The sequence below is a fragment of the Calypte anna genome, chromosome 5A (assembly GCF_003957555.1).
Source record: "Calypte anna isolate BGI_N300 chromosome 5A, bCalAnn1_v1.p, whole genome shotgun sequence".
In the NCBI taxonomy this organism is placed as follows: domain Eukaryota; kingdom Metazoa; phylum Chordata; class Aves; order Apodiformes; family Trochilidae; genus Calypte; species Calypte anna.
The window spans coordinates 41,830,511-41,848,424 of NC_044251.1; the positions used below are offsets into that span (position 1 = coordinate 41,830,511).

Below are 17,914 nucleotides of genomic sequence, written 5' to 3' on the forward strand. Positions count from 1 at the left end.
AGCGGAATCGAGTCTGAGGAAGAGCACTAAGGGAGGGCCCGACATCTTGTTTGGCGTCTCCATAGCAACGGACCGGAAGAGTCCGACGCCGCCATCTTGTTTACTGTCGCTATAGCAACGGCCAAGAGGGGGGGGGAAGTAGCGGCCACCATTTTGTTTGGTGTCTCCACAGCAACCAGCGCAGCCGGACCGGGCCGGAGCCGGTGCCATGGCGGACCGGGGGTGCCTAGAGGATCTGGAGCTCAGCGCCGAGGAGGTGGAACGGCTCCAGCGAGCCTTCCGCGACGAACAGTTCCGGGCGCTGTTCGCCGAATACCTGGCGGAGCTGAACGACCCGGAGCAGCGGCGGCTGTACGAGGAGGAGGTGGCGGCCCTGGAGCGGGAGCGCGGCGTGGAGGTTCGCTTCGTCCACCCCACGGCGGGCTACGTGCTGCGCACCAGCCAAGCAGGCTCCCGCCGCTGCTACCTCAACATCTGCAGCAACCCGCAGGTCGGGATACCCCAGGCCCACGCCGAGCCCGGGGGCCACCGCTGGACCCTGCCCTACAGCCTGGCTCCGAAGGGCCGCGAAGAGCTGAGCCGCGGTGGCCGCCGCCTCCTGGTTTACGACGTGGTTTTCCACCCGGCCGCCCTCCGCCTGGCCGCCCGCAGCCCCCGCTTCCGCCGCCTGCTCAGCGACACGGCGCTGGAGGCCGTGGAGCGCCATTGCGCCGTGCAGCTCGACCGCGCCAACGCCACCGTGCTCCGCGGTACCAAGTACAAGGGCGTCCCGCAGGCCCCCGTCATCCGCACCCCGCTGCCCGGCGGTGCCCCGCAGCCTCCCGCCGACTCCCCGCTGCCGCCTTTCCCCTTCCCTCCTGCCGCTCCGCCGCCGCCTGCTGCACCCGCAGCCCCCGCAGCCCGTCCCGCCGGCCCCACCACGCCGCGCTGGAGCATCCGGCACCGCTACTACGTGGACCTGCAGGACTACCGGTGCAGCCGCGACTCAGCCCCCAGCCGGGTGCCGCGGGAGCTGGTGGTGACGGTGGAGCTGCCGCTGCTGAGCTCCGCCGCCCAGGCCGTGCTGGAGATCCGCGGCCGGGAGCTGCGCTTGGACTCGCAGCGTCCCGCCTACCGCCTGCGCCTCCGCCTCCCCTACGACGTGGAGGAGAGCAGCGGGCGGGCCGCTTTCAACAAGGCCCAGCGGCAACTCGTGGTTACGCTGCCTGTGGTGCCGCCGCCCGAACCCCCCGAACCGCCGGACCCGGGTGGGGAGCGGCTGGAGGAGGCTGAGCCCGGCGGGGAGACACCGGAGGAACCGCCGGGGGCTGAGACGGGCGGCGGGGCCGCTCATTCCCCGGGCCCCGCTGTCCCCGCCGAGCCCCCCGCGGGCAGCGTGCGGACACCCCCGAGCTCCGGCACCGCTCCCGCCAGCCCCGAGCCCGCCGGGGCAGCCCCTCCGTGCCCTCCCGAGAGCAGCCCCGGTATGGCTCCTCCCCGGGGCTGCGGCAGCCCCGAGCCCGCCGTGTGCCCGCCCTTCCAGTGCCGGCAGGACATGGCCTCCCTCAGCCTGCTCCTGCCCGTGGCCGGCATCCAGCCCCAGAGCCTCGGCGGGGAGGTGGGCACGAACCACTACAGCCTCCGCTTCGCCAGTGACACCGGCACCTATGCCCTCTTCTTACAGTTCCCTCAGGCCAACAGGCTGATGTCCCCCGAGACCTCCGTGAGTGTCACTGCACACAACGCTGCCATCGGGCTCGCCAAGGCCCCCGGCAGCTCCGGGCTCTGGGAGAAATTCCACTTCGGTATTGACGCCTCCACTCTGCAGGTAACGAATCACAGAATCCCAGGCGGGTTTGGGATGGAAGGGACCTTAAAGCTCATCCATTCCCAACCCCACTGCCATGGTCCGGGACACCTCCCACCAGCCCAGGTTGCTCCATGTCCCTGGAACACCTCTCTGCTGCCCTGGGTGGCTTCTGCTGTTGGATTTCTCTGCTGAGGAATGGTCTCAGGGAGGTGTTAGGGGAAGAAGGTGGTGGTGATGGAAGCTGCTTCCCTCAGAGAACTGTTGCCACTTGGTAGTGGAACAACCTAATGAGTGCTGGTCTTGTACCAGTTGTGGCACAGAGCTGACACCTCCCACCTTTGAAAATGAAATGACTTTTGCCTCCTCTGGTGATTTTTTTTTGGAAGGGAAATTCTGATGATGTGCAAAAACAGAGCCTGCCCCGTGACCTTAGCATTAGCCTTTAAAGCCATGTGAGTGGCTCATGCAGCCTGTTCATGAGGAGCAGGAGGTGTTTATCATACACCAGACATCATCATGACATGCAGATGTGTGAGTGGCCTGTGTCTGTGTCTGGGGACAGAAGTCCTGTTCACTGCTGAAACACCCAGGAGTTCAGCCTGAGAAATTCAGCAAGCAACAGCTCTGAGCTGCTGTTGATGCCATTTTGCTGGGTTGGTTCTTCATCCTCCCTTCTTCCCAGTCTGATTATGATGCCCGGTGAGATGTTCTGTTATTCTCTGGGTTGTTAGGCAGGATGCTCCCTGTGGCAGGAAGCTGATGGGACACCTGAGAACCAGCAGTGCCCCCAGAGGGATGCTCAGCACTCCTTACTGCCAGGAACCACTCAGACAAATTCTGTGGACAGCTTCATAAGCCCAAACAACTTGTCAGGAGCAGGGATTAAGGCTTCACAACCCCTGGGTAACCTTCCAGCCGTGTGATTTGCAGCTTGGTGTTCATTTAGAACAGCCAAATCCTTTGCCAGTTGGATCACGTACCATGGAGTGCAAGTCCAGAAAACTGGCAGGCTTAAAGCAGATCCACTGGGATGGTGGCTTGGAGTATCTTAATTGCTCCATCCCTGCAATTAGAAAATCCTGCAGGCTGCTGTACATTGTGCAAACTACAGCCCATTTTCCATATAGGTGCAGAAGGCCTGGGCTAGGAACCACAGGCACTCCATCCACTTCTTCAGGTACTCTGATGATTTTTCATCATGTTCTGTGGTGTGTGACTGAGCCTTTTTTGTTTCATGGTGTGCAGGCCTAAATACAGGTTTTAAGGTAGAACAACAGTTTTCTGTCACTCTGGGAGGGGATATAGCTGAAAATTCTGTTTGTGAAATGAAGTTTTGCTGCAGTATCTCATTAGTACTGTGCCTGATGGACACTTCTGCATGCCTGGAACTTGGTGTAATTATTTCAGATGTTTGCTGTCTGCATTCATTATTACAACTGGGGGAACAACTTTTGATTGAAAGTTGTTAAAAGGGCATGAAATGGTGGGAGTTGGGTTAGTATTATGTTTTTCTAAGTTAATAATTCAGCACATTCAAAGATTTTTTTTATATATATATATATTGCAAAATGTTCTGGGTGGAGTAGTAGGAGGACAAGATTTGGCATTAGTCATGGGCCTCCCAGCCATTCATTCATGTAGCAGGCTGAAAAAGATAGATTTATTTTTTTTTTCTGGACACTGGGCCTGCAAATTGAAGCAGTTGAAATAGTCTGAAGTAATTTGTTCTGTTTGCTTTTTTTTTTTTTAACTGCTATTTCCCAAAAGTGCCTGTGTCAGTGCTGATAGCTGCATTCACTCAAGAGTGAAGTGAGAAAAATTAATATTTAATTAGAGCTACTCTTAGATGCTGTCTTCTATCCATTGACTGTTTGCTTGTGGCAGCTTCTCTTTTGCTTTTCTTCACTTTTTTCCTTCACTTTGCTGTCACATCTGTTATTTTTCTGCTTTGAGTCTCTATAAATGAGCTGTGGCTGTTGCACTGAGGTTTGCAAGGAGCTGCATCAGTCAGGAGAGTGTTTGAGGAGCAGAGACAGCAGCAGGGCTCTGTTTTATCACCTCAGGGAGCTTTCAGTGGCCTCGCTGAGCAGGGGTTTTATCCTGCACCTCCCATTCTGCTTCCCTAATCTCCCATCACAGCACTGCCAGGGGATGGTGAAAGAAGAGATCAGTGGTTTTATTGGTTTTTTTTACAGGTCAGAAATGCCTATTCCCCTGTCTTCTGGGAAGTTGCTTTCTGTCTTGTTGATTTCTGTCTTGTTTTGGGGAGCAGCCTTGAGACAGTGACTTGAGGACTCTGCCTAGCTGGGTGCTGGCTGGTGGGGTTCCCCGTGGGGCTACCTGGGGAATGGGCTCCTGGGAACTCTCCCAAAAGCCAGGATAACACCTTAGGATAATTGTGCAGTGCAGGAGCACCTCTCCAGCAGGCTGGTCCCTGAGCTGGCATCTCCTGAATCCTGATTGTCTGCAACTCCTCTGCCCCCATCAAGGGTGCTGGGAATTGCACAGCCCTGCCTGGTCCCCTTGTCCTCCTCCTGTTATCTCACTGCCTTCTTTTCTTCTTGGAAATTGGTCTGATGCAGATACTGGTAGAAGAATGAGTTGAGCTTGTCCTCAGGATGCCATTCTTGAAACAGAATTTCAAGGACTAGTGTTCTTTTTGTAGTCAGATCCATTTGAATCCCTGTGCTGAAAGATGATATATTTAGAGCTCAGTTTCCATAGATGCTGAGCAGCCTGAATTCCCACCCCAGCAAGTGCTTATTTTCAGCAAGTCTTTACAGTGCAGTAGTCCTGCCTGGACTTTAACTGTGTCATTGCAAGTATTTCTTCATTTGGTAGCTCTTGATGTTGCTTTGATTTTACAGCTTTCCTGTAGATAGATAGTCAGCTCTGCTGGCAGTGAGCCATAACTTCTTATCAGTGCTTGCAGCCATTGCTTTTCTTTCTCTCTGAATAGTTTTGCTCCTTGACTAAGCCATCGTGTCCACACACTTGTCACGGTGAGCAGAAATCCTATAAAAACAAAGATTAGGTGACTTTGCACTTTGTGAACCGGGGTCACATATTTCAGGGGTTTAAAATCATCTTTTGTCACTGGCCTTGTGCTCAGTCACTGTAGTAGGGATCATGCAGCCTCAAGCTCTCTGTAGGGTTTGCTCCAACCCTGGTTTCCCAAGGAAATAGAGATTCATGACCTGAGAAAGTTGCTTGGCTTTCCCTCTGCCAGAATCTGCTGCTCTGGGCTGTGCTCCTTCCATTAGTTTCAATCACAGTTCATCCACTAATACCCTCAGCATCTCTTGCTTCCATTTGTTTAAACCCTGGGAGCTCAAAGCTAGGAAACTCCTCCATCAGAGAGTTCCCCTTCATTTTAAGACAACAATGCCTGGGGAGTAAATGATGAAAAAAAGAGTGGTTAAGAGTTAAATAACCATTAATAAAATCTGTAAGCCTGCCAGGCAAGGTTTCTGAGAACAACACGTCCCAGAATGTCCTGGTTTACAGCAGAGCTGGAGCTGGGCAATTACTGAGCTCGTGCCTTCGTAAAGCACAGGCTTTTCATGCTTGGTCTCCTGGGGTTAAATGCTCAGTTCTTAACAGAAATACAAAGCAGTTTTCTGGTGGGTGTATCTGAACTGCTGAGACTTGGAAGCTCCCTTATACTAACATGTGAAATTCAGTTGGTAGGTAATTAATTTTGCCTGCAGTTTTTGGGTCCAGCGTGCTCATTTTCATGTGATGGGAAAAAGATTGGGTGAAGTAAGAATTCCCTTTTATGCTGATCCACACCCTTCCTGAAATGAGTTTGCACAGAGGATGTGGCCGTGCTTCCCCCCTGGGGTCCCCCTTGCCAGGAAGGGAATTGCTGCAGTCAGCCCATCCCTTTTGTAATAAAACCCCATATTCTCTTCTGGAGAATATTAAGATTTAACTCGTGTAAACCCCCACGGGGCTCCAGAGAACAGCAGGGAGCAATGTTTCCTTTGCTTTACTGTGCACTGAGATGATGGTTTTTTTAACATTTGCAGTATGAAGCATTCCTGATGAGCTCATGGGTTGAACTAAGCAGGAATTGTGCTGGGGATCACTCGAGGTATCCAAGAGGGAACAGCACAGTGATCCAAAAGCTTTGTTTAACTTCTGTGGCCAAGTTGATGCCTTCATGGAGAGTGGTTCAGATGGGTGTTTTGCTGGGTGTAAACGAAGAGATGGGGTTTTTCTGCTTGGCACAGAGATCTTTTGAAGCTTTTGGTGCTTTTTTTTCCTGCAGAAAACGTGGGGAATCTCACCAAAGCCTTGTGCCCTCTGCAGGCACCTACTGTCACTTGGGGTTTGCTCAGCCCTGAACTCTGCTTTGGCAAAAGGGATGTTGTGGGGCAGCTCCTCCAAGGCAAACACCTGCTGTGACCTCTTTATATATATATATAAAAACCTCCAATCCATGGGACCTTATTTTTAGTTGCCTTTACAGCAAAGGAGCTGTCTGTAATTAGTCCTCTTGTTATCCCACTGAATGTGGTTTGTTGTGTTGCTGCTCTCAGATCTCTTGTGCCCAGGTAGATCCCATCTTCCCTCCTGGCATGGGGCTGCTGAGAGGCCCCATATTCCCTGGAAAAGAAAACATTGCTGCCAGCACTGAGAGTGTGCTTAATCCTACAAGAGTTTGGGTTTGCTTCCATTAATCGTGTGCTCAGCATTTCAGGACTCTTGGCAAGTTTATTTGGAAGAAGAGAACAGAACAAACTTATTATTTGATTTGTTTTTCAAAGTAATCTGTTTTCCCAAACTGCATTAGGAAACATAATTACTTTGCTTCTGCTACAAAACAAACTGATTTCTGAATAGCCTTTAATTGGTGGATGCATTTTGGGAATCATGTACTTCCACAAAACAGTTCTGTCAGGAAACTTTATTAACCTTCTGATTCAGCTCTTCAAAGCTTCTTTTGAGTTGCTTAATCTTTGCAAGCCATGAGTACCTTCTACAAGTTTTCATCCCCAGCACAGATATTTTCATTCACCAGAACTTTGAGCTTCAGGTTCTGAAGTCGAGCTGGTTTGCAGTGGGACCCTACAAAAATCCCAAGCTCTGAGTCCCTTTTCATGTTGGCATCAGCTTCTCATTACAGAAGAAGTGCAAATAATTGAAACCTGAAATCTGTCTGGCTTTCTAAAACTTTTGCAGCCCTCCTGGGAGGTGACTCTGGATGGTAATTGGGGAGGAGTTTGGATAAAGTAAATCAGAACAAAGTGTTTGAGCTCTAAGGGGGAGCAGCTTTGGGCTGTGTCTGCCAGGACTGCAGCCCCTGTGTGCTGTATCAGGGCTGGACCAGGAGGGGTTTGAATGCTGAAGTGTTTTAAAACCCAAAGACATTCCTGCTAAACATTTATGTTAATTTGATCTCAGTTTACAGCAGCTGACAGCATGTGCAGGGAAACCCAGACTTAATTCAAAGTTGCTAAGAGAGGATCATAAATATCAGAAAATAAACTGTTTAAACTGAAGAATTATTTTACAGGGTCGTTGAAATCATCTGCAGATGGTTGTCCTCTGCTGCTCTTCCAAGCCAGTGCAAACAGGCTTTAAAAGAAGTTCTTGAATCATTTTTTTTTTCCCAAGGTCTGTGCTTTGATAACATCTGCAGCAATATAAATGCCTGAGTGTATACTCAGGGGGAATGCAAAGTCTGCATTCCAGCTGCTGGCTGGCTGAGCAGCCTAATGATAATCATTAGATTGATAACAAACAGCACCGGGGGGGCGTGCAGCACAAGGTGCTGGGATTTATGGCAGCACTGGGTAGTGCTGTGATCAAACTGAAAATACTCACTTGAAATCTAAGTGTAGTGGCCTGGGAATGTGGTGTCGAGCTGGTAAACTGGAAAAATTGGTTGGTAGTAATTAGTCAAAATTGGAGGAACCCCATTGCAAGCTGTTACGTTTTGTTCTAGTAAAGGACTCATTGCTAGAGCTCCCATTCAGTTTTCCTTTGTTAATAGGATTTTGTCTGAAGAAAATACATTGTTTTGCTTTTCATCAGGACAAACTTCATTTTTGGGAGGATTTTTTGGCTTTGTTGTGCTGATGCTGTTGGTCAGTGGCCATCGCTCTCTCCTGGTGGCCGTGGCTCCTGAGCAGCACTGGTGCTTCTCCCTTTGGCCTTGCAGCCAGTTCATATGGAGCTCTCTCAGCCTCACCTTCTCTCCTAAGGATCCTCCTGGTTTTTTTGGTTGTTCCTGGGATTTGTGGGGTGCTGGGGGCTGAGCACTCCCTTTCCTGCTGCCTTGCAGGAGTTCCACCCCAGCGCAGACATTGGCTCTGCAGCATCTGCAAGTCACCCTGTGGTTAAAGTCCCTTCAGACCAAGAGATCTAGGGATGTGATTTGCAATATTTACACCTACACAGAGAACTTGTCATCACCTCTTGGCTTTTCAAGCATCTCCTCATCTGATTTCTGCACCTGGGATTTCTTTTTTATGGTTAATGCCACTCAGGACCAAGGTCAGGCACCAACTTTGCTGAGAGCACAGATGGAATCCTTCCACAAAAAGCTTTTGGTTTCACTGGGCAAAACAAATGAAGGTTCAGAGGGGAAAAAAAAAAGAGATTGTTTTCCCCGTTTTTGTTTTTTATAGGAAAAATGGAGGCAAAGAGACTTACTCACAGTCACAGTAATCCAGGAGAGAGAACTGAAGGAAAATTGCTGAGCCCCAGACCCCACGGGGGGGGGCTTTTCCCAGGCTGAGTGTTGAGATGTGGAGATGTGGCAGCAGTTATTTTGGAGGAAAACCACTGGCAAACAGAGGTCTCTGGGGTTTTTTGATCCTCACTCAGACTCTGAGTCTCCAGCTCTGATGCAAATGTTCTCTAAAACCCCATGGAAGGGAACTTGAGCTGTTCTGTCCGCTGTGTGTGGGCAAAGTGATCCTGGTGGAGGTGGGGATGTATCTCCCAAGGCCTTGCTGGTGATCTAGGTCATGAGTTTGTGAGATTTTGGGTCTGTACTCTCTGCCTTCTTTCTTTACTCCGAAACCTTTTTTTGAACTCTGCAGAATATTCCTACAAACCTCAGGCACTGGCAGGGTCCCTCTCTGGCAGGCAAGAAAGGAGCACGAGGGACTATAAGTACTTCAGGCTTTGTATACAGAAATGCAAGAAGTAGGGATGTTAATAGAGGGTTCTCTGTCAGGGCAGCCCTGCTGTAGTTTGGTTTTTCCACAAACTCTCAGCATATGATGTTGGATGTTTGCCTGGACTGTAATCTTTCTGGATGGAAAAATGAATTCAGGCCTCTGGTTTTGCAAACAAGCAATAGGGATGCTATGACTTTCCATATTGTGATTTTATTTTTGTCACACAGAATTTGTTGTTTTTTTTTTATTTCAGAGTAAAATTTTGTACCTTGGTGGCAGCACAGCAGCTGGCCCTGCATAAGGCTGCATCCACAGGGGGCCAAAAATGTGCAGAATTGCCTTTTTGCTTCTCAATCTGCAAGATGTCAGTGATAATTAAATTCACCTTTCATTGGGTTGACAAGAGGGTAGAGCTGGACTAAAGAAATTTCAGAAGTAGAGCTTAAAAGTAGAAGGTTTGCAGCTCTTCCTTTCTATTTCCCATTTAACAGCTTGTAGTTAAAGAGGAAAGATAATTCACAGACCATAAGAGTGGACCTCAAGGTTAGAGCATGGGTTTTTGTGCCAGTGTCTGTCCTTAACCATGGCAGATGATGGAGGAAGAACACAAGGACAGGGAAAGCTCTGCAGCTCTTATGAAACTGCCCCTCCAGGATATATTTTAGGCCCTTTAATTACCTGTAACAGATTTAAATCTTTAAACCTGTAGCAACATGTTTCAGATGGTTGGTGAGCTGCATATTAACAGCCCCAAAACAGGTCCCAGGACATCATCTTGAACCTGGGTTCCTCTCCCTTTCTTCCAGCTGGGTTGGAGTTTGCCTTGGGGGGACCTGTGGGGGCTCCATGGGTGGGTGTGGGATGGGTGTTGTCCTGCATCTTTCACAGCCTTGTCTTTAGCAGGTCTCATCTTGAAGCCTGAGGGTTCAAAGATCTTGCAGGCAGAGTCCAGGGAGGTGTTTGCCTATTTCCTAAAGGGGGAAGATTGAAACAACCCCATAGAAGCCCAGCACCATCCTGATGCTGAGGGGGTGAGGGCAGTGGAACAGCACTGGTGCAAATCATCCCTCACAGGGAGTCTAAATTTGGGAGATTATTTGTATTAGTCACAAATTGACTGAAAGAAAACCTAAGTTTCTTTTATCTTTGTTTATGATGCAGATCTGTACATTAAATTGAAATGAGCTGAGCCCTGGTCTTCACCTCACCTTGATCCTTCAGAATGTCAGGCTTGGAATTTCTCCACTGAGAGCTGAGAAATGTGTGGTGTGAATCCATGTCCTGCCTCTGTTTGGGGGGAGTTTCTTGCTCCAACACTGCTGAAATCTAATACAAAAAGAACATAACCTTCTCTTTCTTTTCTTTTCTTTAGGAAAGATTATTTCTCAGTGAAGAAAACGTTGGTGGATTTCTAGACACTGTTTTATGCCCTTCTCTTTGCTCCCAATCAGCACTGGAAAGTCAGCCATTAATTGAAGTGCTTGATGTTACTGAGGACAGAATTCAAATCAGGTTGGAGGTAAGGATCTCACTGGCAGTGGTACCAATTGCTGACTGATTTATGGACTTCATCAAGATGGGATCAAATCTGACTAAAACAGATTTGTTCCTGTTTTGTCTTAATACAGAAGAGAAAACAACCCTGGAGCAGGGTGTATTTGTGAGTATAAATGTCAGTTTTTAGAAACACAGGTCCCTGTCTGTGTCATTTAATGTGACCCCAAGTGCTTCCAGGACAGAGCTGATGACAACTTGCTGTAAACAAATCATGGCAGATATCATCAGAATAAACCCCAGAATGTTCTTAAAATGGAAATAAAGTGGTGAATAATGCACATCCTTCACATAGTGGAGTTTGGGCCCCTTGGCTAAAGCATGGACACCTTACCAGGGGTCTGGGAGCCAGGAGTGAACTTACCTGGAGGGATTTGTGGTCAGGAGGGAGCAAAAAGGTAAAGAACCTGAGAATCTGCCTGCTGGGAGAGGGGAAGCAGAAAAGGCTTCTTCAGATGGACACAGGGTGCTCAGTCACAGCTGCTGCTCCTCTCCCTCTGCCATGTCCTACAGGCAGAGAAAACCTTGAGAATTCTCTCTGTAAAGGATTGAGTCTCACTATATTTGGTCCAAGTGTTTGAAGCTTAGTGGTTTCCTATTGTGTAAATGATTAAACATGGGGCTACTCATCTTAAACACTGGTCTGAAATTCACTGCTTGTGATGTTTAAGGCCTCATCCTGTGGCTCAGGGTGCCCTTCCCCCTCAGTCACCCTGTCTCACTCACCCATCCTCTGGCACTGCAGAGGATGCCAGGTATCTGATGGCTGCCACAGCATTAAAATAACCTCCCTTTGCACAACAGGAGATGGACAGATGAAGAAAACAGAATATTAATTCTGTAAAGAGAAGAATGTGAGTGAAACCCCTGAACTGACTGGGATTTCTTGGTGGACACTGTATCAGAAATTCACTTCAAACTTTTCTTAAAGATAATATGCAGGTAGAATCAGATTACCTCTGTGGCCATGAGCTGGAGACTGCAGCTATAGTTAGCATGTAGAAGGCACCTTCAAATGAGGCATGTGACCTCTGGAACGAAGCTGGAGGACCAAGGACTTCACCCTAAAGATAGTGGCTCCAGCATTACTTCAGGGGCTTAACTTCTGCAGCTGGGGTGGATTGTACACACAGATTTAAAATTCAAATTCAGAGAGTGGATGTGTGTGTTTTGGCACCTGAGAAAGGGAAGCTAAGATACCTTAAATCATCACACTTTGACACTGGAGAATCATCCAGTGCTGAGGACTTTGGTTGGACTTTTGGGTTGGAAGGGACCTTTAAAGGCTGTTTAATCCAAGCCCCCTGCAGTGAGCAGTTTGCTCAGAGCCCTGTCCAGCCTCACCTTGACTTCATGGTATTTCTTTTGGTTCTTGTTGAAGTGAGCAGTGGCTCTGGGGTCAGGGATGCATCACCCCATGAATCCAGCTGCTCCTGGACAGCTGTCTGATTGCCCACTCATAGGGTAGAGTCACCAACTCTGCCTCTGCCCGTTCCCTGACTTGGAGAAACACAAAGATTTGGGTTCATTTGTTTAGTGGTGGCCTTGGCAGTGCTGGGTTTATGGTTTATGGTTGATATTAAAGGTCTTTTCAAAACAAAACAATTCTATAACTCTAAAGCATCCAATAGCTGGAGGTGGCATTGGGTGGCTGCTCTTTGGACAGCACTTCTGGAAGTAAAAATTGGAGGAAGAGGTGCCTTGGCTTGTCTTTATGTGGGTTTTGTGTGTCCAGTCTGTTTCACCTCTAAAACAATTCCTTTCATTTCTCACCAGCCACAGGAAGGAGTCCATTCTGAAGGTGGTGGGGAGGAGGAGAGGCTCAGCAGCTCAAGAGATCTCCCTGAGGAGCCAAACACCGACTGCCCCCAAACAGAGGCAGAACCAAACTCCCCTGCAGCTGGCACAGTCGAAAAACACCCTACAGAAACCAGCAAAACTTCCACATCTTTTGCAGCAGCTGAAACAATAGGAAAAGTAGGTTGTAGTTCACACCATTGTTTGCAGCACAGACCTTCTGACACCAGCTCAGCAATTCCCGGCGAATCCAAGGAAAAGGAACCAGATTCAGAAAGTGCTGGAGGCCAAGGGGCCGTGGCTGAGGACTCTGAAAAACAAGGTGGCCTTCTGCTGGGGGGACAGGGGACAGAGGGAGGGGACAGTCCCACTGCAGGGTGGGCAGAGGGCACCCAGCCCAGGTCCTCCTCCCCAGTCCTGCGGGAAGTGGATGCTGAGGACGGGAGCGTGCGGATCCTCCGGGATCACGTCACGCGCTGCCCCCTCGCCTTTCAGAGTTCTTTGCTGTATGAACTGGATTAGATTAATTGTTTGAGGATTTCCTGCTGTTGTTCCCATGTTTACTGTGACTGCCAAGTGTTGGTTTAGGACTTGAGGGCTAGGAGGAGGAGGCAGGTTCCTCCTGAAGCTGTTGTGTTTACCTGGCAGCGTGGAATGCTTCTGGTGTTAATCGTTTTTTAAGTTGATAGGTCAGAGTTTTGGTAATCTCTGAAATAGTTTCACTTACAAGAAAAGTGCAGTGAAAAGTGAATCTGAGCTGGTGGAAGGAAATGCATCTGTATTGTTTACATAACTTTCTTTGTGCCTTGCCAAATTGCAGGGAGTATTTGTAGATATCCTTTATCTAATGGCTCCCTCAGGGATTCCTGTGTTTGGTCCACCTAGAAATGAGCAGTATTCCTCATTTTTCCCAACCTTTCATTGTTGGATAACTGCAGGATTAAACTTGCACTGATTTTTAGCAATCAAATGAAATTTCTAATTACACAGCAAAGTTCTAATTAGTCTCCTAGAAATAATAAACATTGATACCATGTATTCCAGCCTCATATGTTAATGTTCTCAACACAGCATCCATTTGGTCTCTCAACCAAACAAATTGGATTGCACAATAAAAACACCAAACCAAAACAAGATCCCCTCTTGTTTCATCCCTGCTACAAAATATTTGTAGTTTGTAAAATGGATTCACTTCTCAAAAACAGTTCCCCATGTGCTGGTTGCTGCTTCATCTCCCTCCAGTGCAAAAGGTAACCAAGAAGAACTTAATTTATAATAATAATGAACTTCCAGTTCCCTTTTTCACTGCTTTGGAAATAACTTCTCTTACTGCTTTTGAGTTGTACAAGACACAAATGTGCTTTAGAAGAAAGTTAAATTTTCCTTGCTTTGCAGCTGCTCTGGAATGACTCTTACATTTTATATGTTAAGTGTAAAGCTTGCAGTGTAAGCTTTACTTTTGTAAGCCTGGAGGAAGCCACAGCTGCTAAAAGCATCTGCCCAGCCCTCCATGCCAGCACAGCACCCATCCAGCTTACCCAGTAAGTGGTTTGTGGGGTTAAGTTAAACCTTGATCAACTCCTCCTGAAGGTAGCAGAGGGCAGAAGCTTGGACTTTGTGAAACTCTGAAAATGGGGCAAATTCCAGAGCTGGTACAAAGTCATGGCAGTGACGTTGCCCCTGGGGAAAAAAAAAGAAAAAAGCAGCAAGCAGCATCTTCTCATGGTCAAAATAAACATTCTGCTTGGCGTGTTTCACAGGACTTGGCTCTCTCTCAAATGAACATTTAACTGATATACTCCCAACCCATAAAGTAGGTGACAAATGGTGAGAGGAAAGCCTGCCTCCAGGCCCTTCCATTCCTATCAGCTGCTGCAGCCAGAGTTCTAACAGCATCAGCCACATTTTCTCTAATTAAACAAAACCAAACAATCCCTTCTCCCCCCCTCACAACCTCTCAGCATATAAATCTACCTCTGGGTGCCACCTCTCCCCCACCTTGGTGTTTTCTTTCTCCAACAGAATTCTCTGTTCTGCCCAAAAGCTGCTGCTGGTGTTTCAGGGTGCCATGAGCAGCCCTACTTCAGGCTTAAATCAAAGAGGCACCACTCGGTGGTACCGGAGGGTTCTGCTGAACCCTTCCTGGCTTTCAGCTCCACTCCATGTTTCCATTACACAGCACTATTTCTCAGTGGTTGCTTTACACAGATGACTAATTTGAAAGTGAACTTTTGTTTTTTTTTGAGCCAAACAAGAGGTGTCACACCACACGTTTGTGCTCTGCATCAATTAGTGAGGATCATTAAAAATGTAACGAAGTTAAATGCACCCTCTTAGAAGGAGTGGTGGGAATGTGCTCAGCCCTTTGGGACAGACACCCCCACCATCCCCTGCTCCTGACTTTCTAAATTACTTTTTTTTTTGTGTGTGTGTGTGTGAAAATGAACAACAACTACAGTATTACAAAACAACTGGATTTTATTTCGGCAGAACTAAAAAAAAAACCCAAACGTATATTTATCTACATGGTAGTAAAAACAATGAATTATTACTTTTATATTTCTTTTTTAACTCCTTCATATATTCATCAACACAGAGCAACCAAAACCAGGATGCAGGTATCAGGCATGAGGTGACCCCAGGTACTGGAGGGGCTAGGGAGGGTTTGGTTCCCCCTGCTCCTCGCCACCTCCAACACAACCCCACGGGCACCACAACCCCACACCAGAAAAGATCCCATTAAATACAAGTTTTTTCCTCTCAGCAACCACAGCAATGGTTACTTTTTACTCAGGGGCTCTGAGGCTGCTCGGGGCGACCCAGCAGCAGCAGCAAGTGACCCATTTTCCAGCCCGTGGTTGCCCAACATGAAAGATTACTATTTTGGGACACCTTGTACATGAGTGTTTATTCATATTAAAGCAGAAACCAACTCATAAATGCTTTTTTTTTTTTTTTAATACACTTCTGTGCCTGTAAAAGACAGTATGGAACAACTCAAAAAAAAAAGAACAAGGCTGTGAGAAGGATCCTCACTGAAGTCGGCGGTAACTTTTACAGAGTTCGTGGTCCCTAATGTCTCCCCACCCTCCGTTTTTGACATGAGGGGACAGGGGTGCCATGGAGTACCTTTTACTGACACTCATCATTTCGGGAAACAGGTACTGTTGGTTGCTGTTCAAGAGAGAGTCGATTTTGGCACTCTGGGTGGACGGTCTGCAGGATTTCTTGTGGTGCATGCCACAGTCCCCCGTGTGAAAAATCCGGGGGATTTCGGGAACCAGCACTTTCCAGAACTTTGGAAGACAAGAGACAGTCAAGTGCTGCAGAGTCCAGTCCCAGTTGTAATCATCGTAGGTGCAGAAGGCATCCGTGCACTCGATGAGCTTCTGGTAGGTGTCTCTGCCGAAGGCCATGCCCATGTTGTGCTCGGTGGACTTCCATGTCTTCATCTCCACCTTGTCGGCTCGGCCGGCGAAGCCCCCGCGGACGGGGCTGTAGGTGCCCAGGGAGACGATTTGGCACTCGGGGCACTCCCGCTCCCGCAGGGCCCAGAGCTTTTTGAGGACGTGGTAGAAGTCAGGCGCCAGGTAATGGTCCTCCTCCAAGAAAAGGACGGGCCCCGCGTGGTCCCGCAGCGCCCGCACCCTCTCCCAGACGAAATGCAGCTTCCACCACCAGTGGTGTTTGGTCTGGGAGAAGCGAGCTTCGCGATAGTGCCCGAAGGAGTCGGGATACTCGGCGTTGATGCAGCCCAAGCGCAGGGCGGCCGCTTTGCCCACGTCGCGGGGGCAGTCGCGGGGGTCGTGTCCGGGGAACTCGCGGGGGTAGAGCTGGATGCTGAAGGGGAAGAACACCTGGAGGACGGGGCAGAAATCCACGCGTGCCGCCAGCCGGTTGAGCTCCTCGGCCCAGAGGTCGTGGCTGAGGACCAGCAGCACGTTCTCCACTCCCGCCGCTCGCCGTAGGGACTCCAGCAGCAGCCTCAGGTGCTCGGCACGGTCGTGCACCTGCACCACCAGCACCACGTCGGGGGAGGAGCGCAGCGGGAAGCGCCCGGCGTTCCGCACCGGCTGGTCAAAGTTCAGCCGGTAAACCAGCGAGCGGTAACTCAACGTCCCGTTCTCGGTTAACTCCAGCGGCGCTGCTGACACAACCGAAGCGTTAACAACCGAGCGGCGAGGCGGAGGAGGCGGATCGCTCACCCGAGACGGTTCCCCGGTGGTACCGGTACCGCCCCGCTGCTGCTGCTGCTGCTGCTGTTGTTGCTGCTGCTGTTGTTGCTGTCTCCTCCTCCCGCTGCTTCCGCCGCCGGTTCCCCACAGCGCCAGGGCGCACACCGCCAGCCCCAGCGCTAACAGCAACACTTTCCGCTTGTAGATCCGCAGCCGCATCCTTCACCCGGCGGCGGCGGCCGCCGATCCCCTCCCGCCCGCCCTCCTCCCGCCGCCGCCGCCGCCGCCGCCCCGCGCGCACACGTCGCCGCACGCCATAGGGCGGCGCGGAGGAGCACGCCGCGTTCCTATTGGTGGGGGCGGGTGTCACTCAAACGCGCTTCCGCCTGTCAGGGGCGGGGTGGCTGAGGGGGGTGGGCGGGGCTTGAGCGCTCGTCCGCCATCACCTCAGGGCGGGAGGCGGGAGGGGGTTTGGCTGAGGGGATTTGTGGTTAGTTAGTGGTAATTAGAGAGGGCTGGTAATTAGGTAAAAGGCACCGTGAAAGGGAGTTGGGGAGGAGAAGGGGGGTGTGTGTGGAATGGGGCCCTAGAGGGTGAGGGAAACGTCCTGGTGTCAGGAGAAAGTCGTCGTGGATTTGGGGAGAATAAAGTGTGAACTGCAAGGAAATAACTGGGGTGTCAGGAGGAGAAGGAGAGAGGGCTTGGGGGAAACCGCTCTGGGGTTGTGAGGAAACCATCCTAAGTGTGCAATAAGCTGTGATAAAATAATTCTGGGTTTGCAGGGTAATAAGACACAAGAAAGTTCTGCCCCTATACTCAGCCCTGGTAAGGCCACAGCTTGAGTCCTGTGTCCAGTTCTGGGCCCCTCAGCTCAGGAAGGAGATTGAGGTGCTGGAGCAGGTCCAGAGAAGAGCAAGGAGGCTGTGAAGGGATCCAGCAGAATTGCTGTGAGGAAGGGCTGAGGGAGCTGGGGGTGTTGAGGCTGGAGAAGAGGAGGCTCAGGGGAGACCTCATCACTCTCTCCAACTCCCTGAAAGGAGGTTGGAGCCAGGGGGGGGGTTGGGCTCTTTTCCCAGGCAACTCTCAGCAAGACAAGAGGGCAGGGTCTCAAGTTGTGCCAGGGGAAGTTCAGATTGGATATTAGAAAGAATTTTTTCACAGAAAGGGTGATCAGACATTGGAACGGGCTGCCTGGGGAGGTGGTGGACTCTTCGTCCCTGGAGACATTTAAAAAGCGACTCGATATGGCACTCAGTGCCATGGTCTAGTGACTGTGGCGGTAGTTGATCAAGGGTTGGACTCGATGATCTCTGAGGTCCCTTCCAACCCAGCCTATTCTATGATTCTATGATTCTAAAGTTGGCCTGGAATGGTTAAGAATAGAAGAAAATGAGTCTGGGATTGCAGGAATAAAGCAAAGGCATCCCAGAGTTGAGAGAATAAATAATTCTAGAGTTGCAAAT

At 49.8% G+C, this 17,914-nt stretch overlaps 2 protein-coding genes across 2 annotated transcripts; one reads left to right on the forward strand and one right to left on the reverse strand.

Moving 5' to 3' along the window:
- The first annotated feature begins 208 nt into the window (after nt 1-208).
- DNAAF2 (dynein axonemal assembly factor 2) lies at nt 209-13,679 on the forward strand. The gene is made up of 3 exons (XM_008504544.2): nt 209-1,807; nt 10,298-10,444; nt 12,256-13,679. Exons 1-3 carry the CDS (start codon nt 209-211, stop codon nt 12,796-12,798), a joined length of 2,289 nt encoding a protein of 762 aa, XP_008502766.2. The 3' UTR covers nt 12,799-13,679.
- Nucleotides 13,680-15,157: 1,478 nt separating this feature from the next.
- On the reverse strand, nt 15,158-16,697 carry MGAT2 (mannosyl (alpha-1,6-)-glycoprotein beta-1,2-N-acetylglucosaminyltransferase). Its single transcript, XM_008504545.2, has one exon. The coding sequence runs from the start codon at nt 16,668-16,670 to the stop codon at nt 15,309-15,311; it is 1,362 nt and encodes a 453-aa protein (XP_008502767.2). The 5' UTR covers nt 16,671-16,697; the 3' UTR covers nt 15,158-15,308.
- Nucleotides 16,698-17,914: the final 1,217 nt, after the last annotated feature.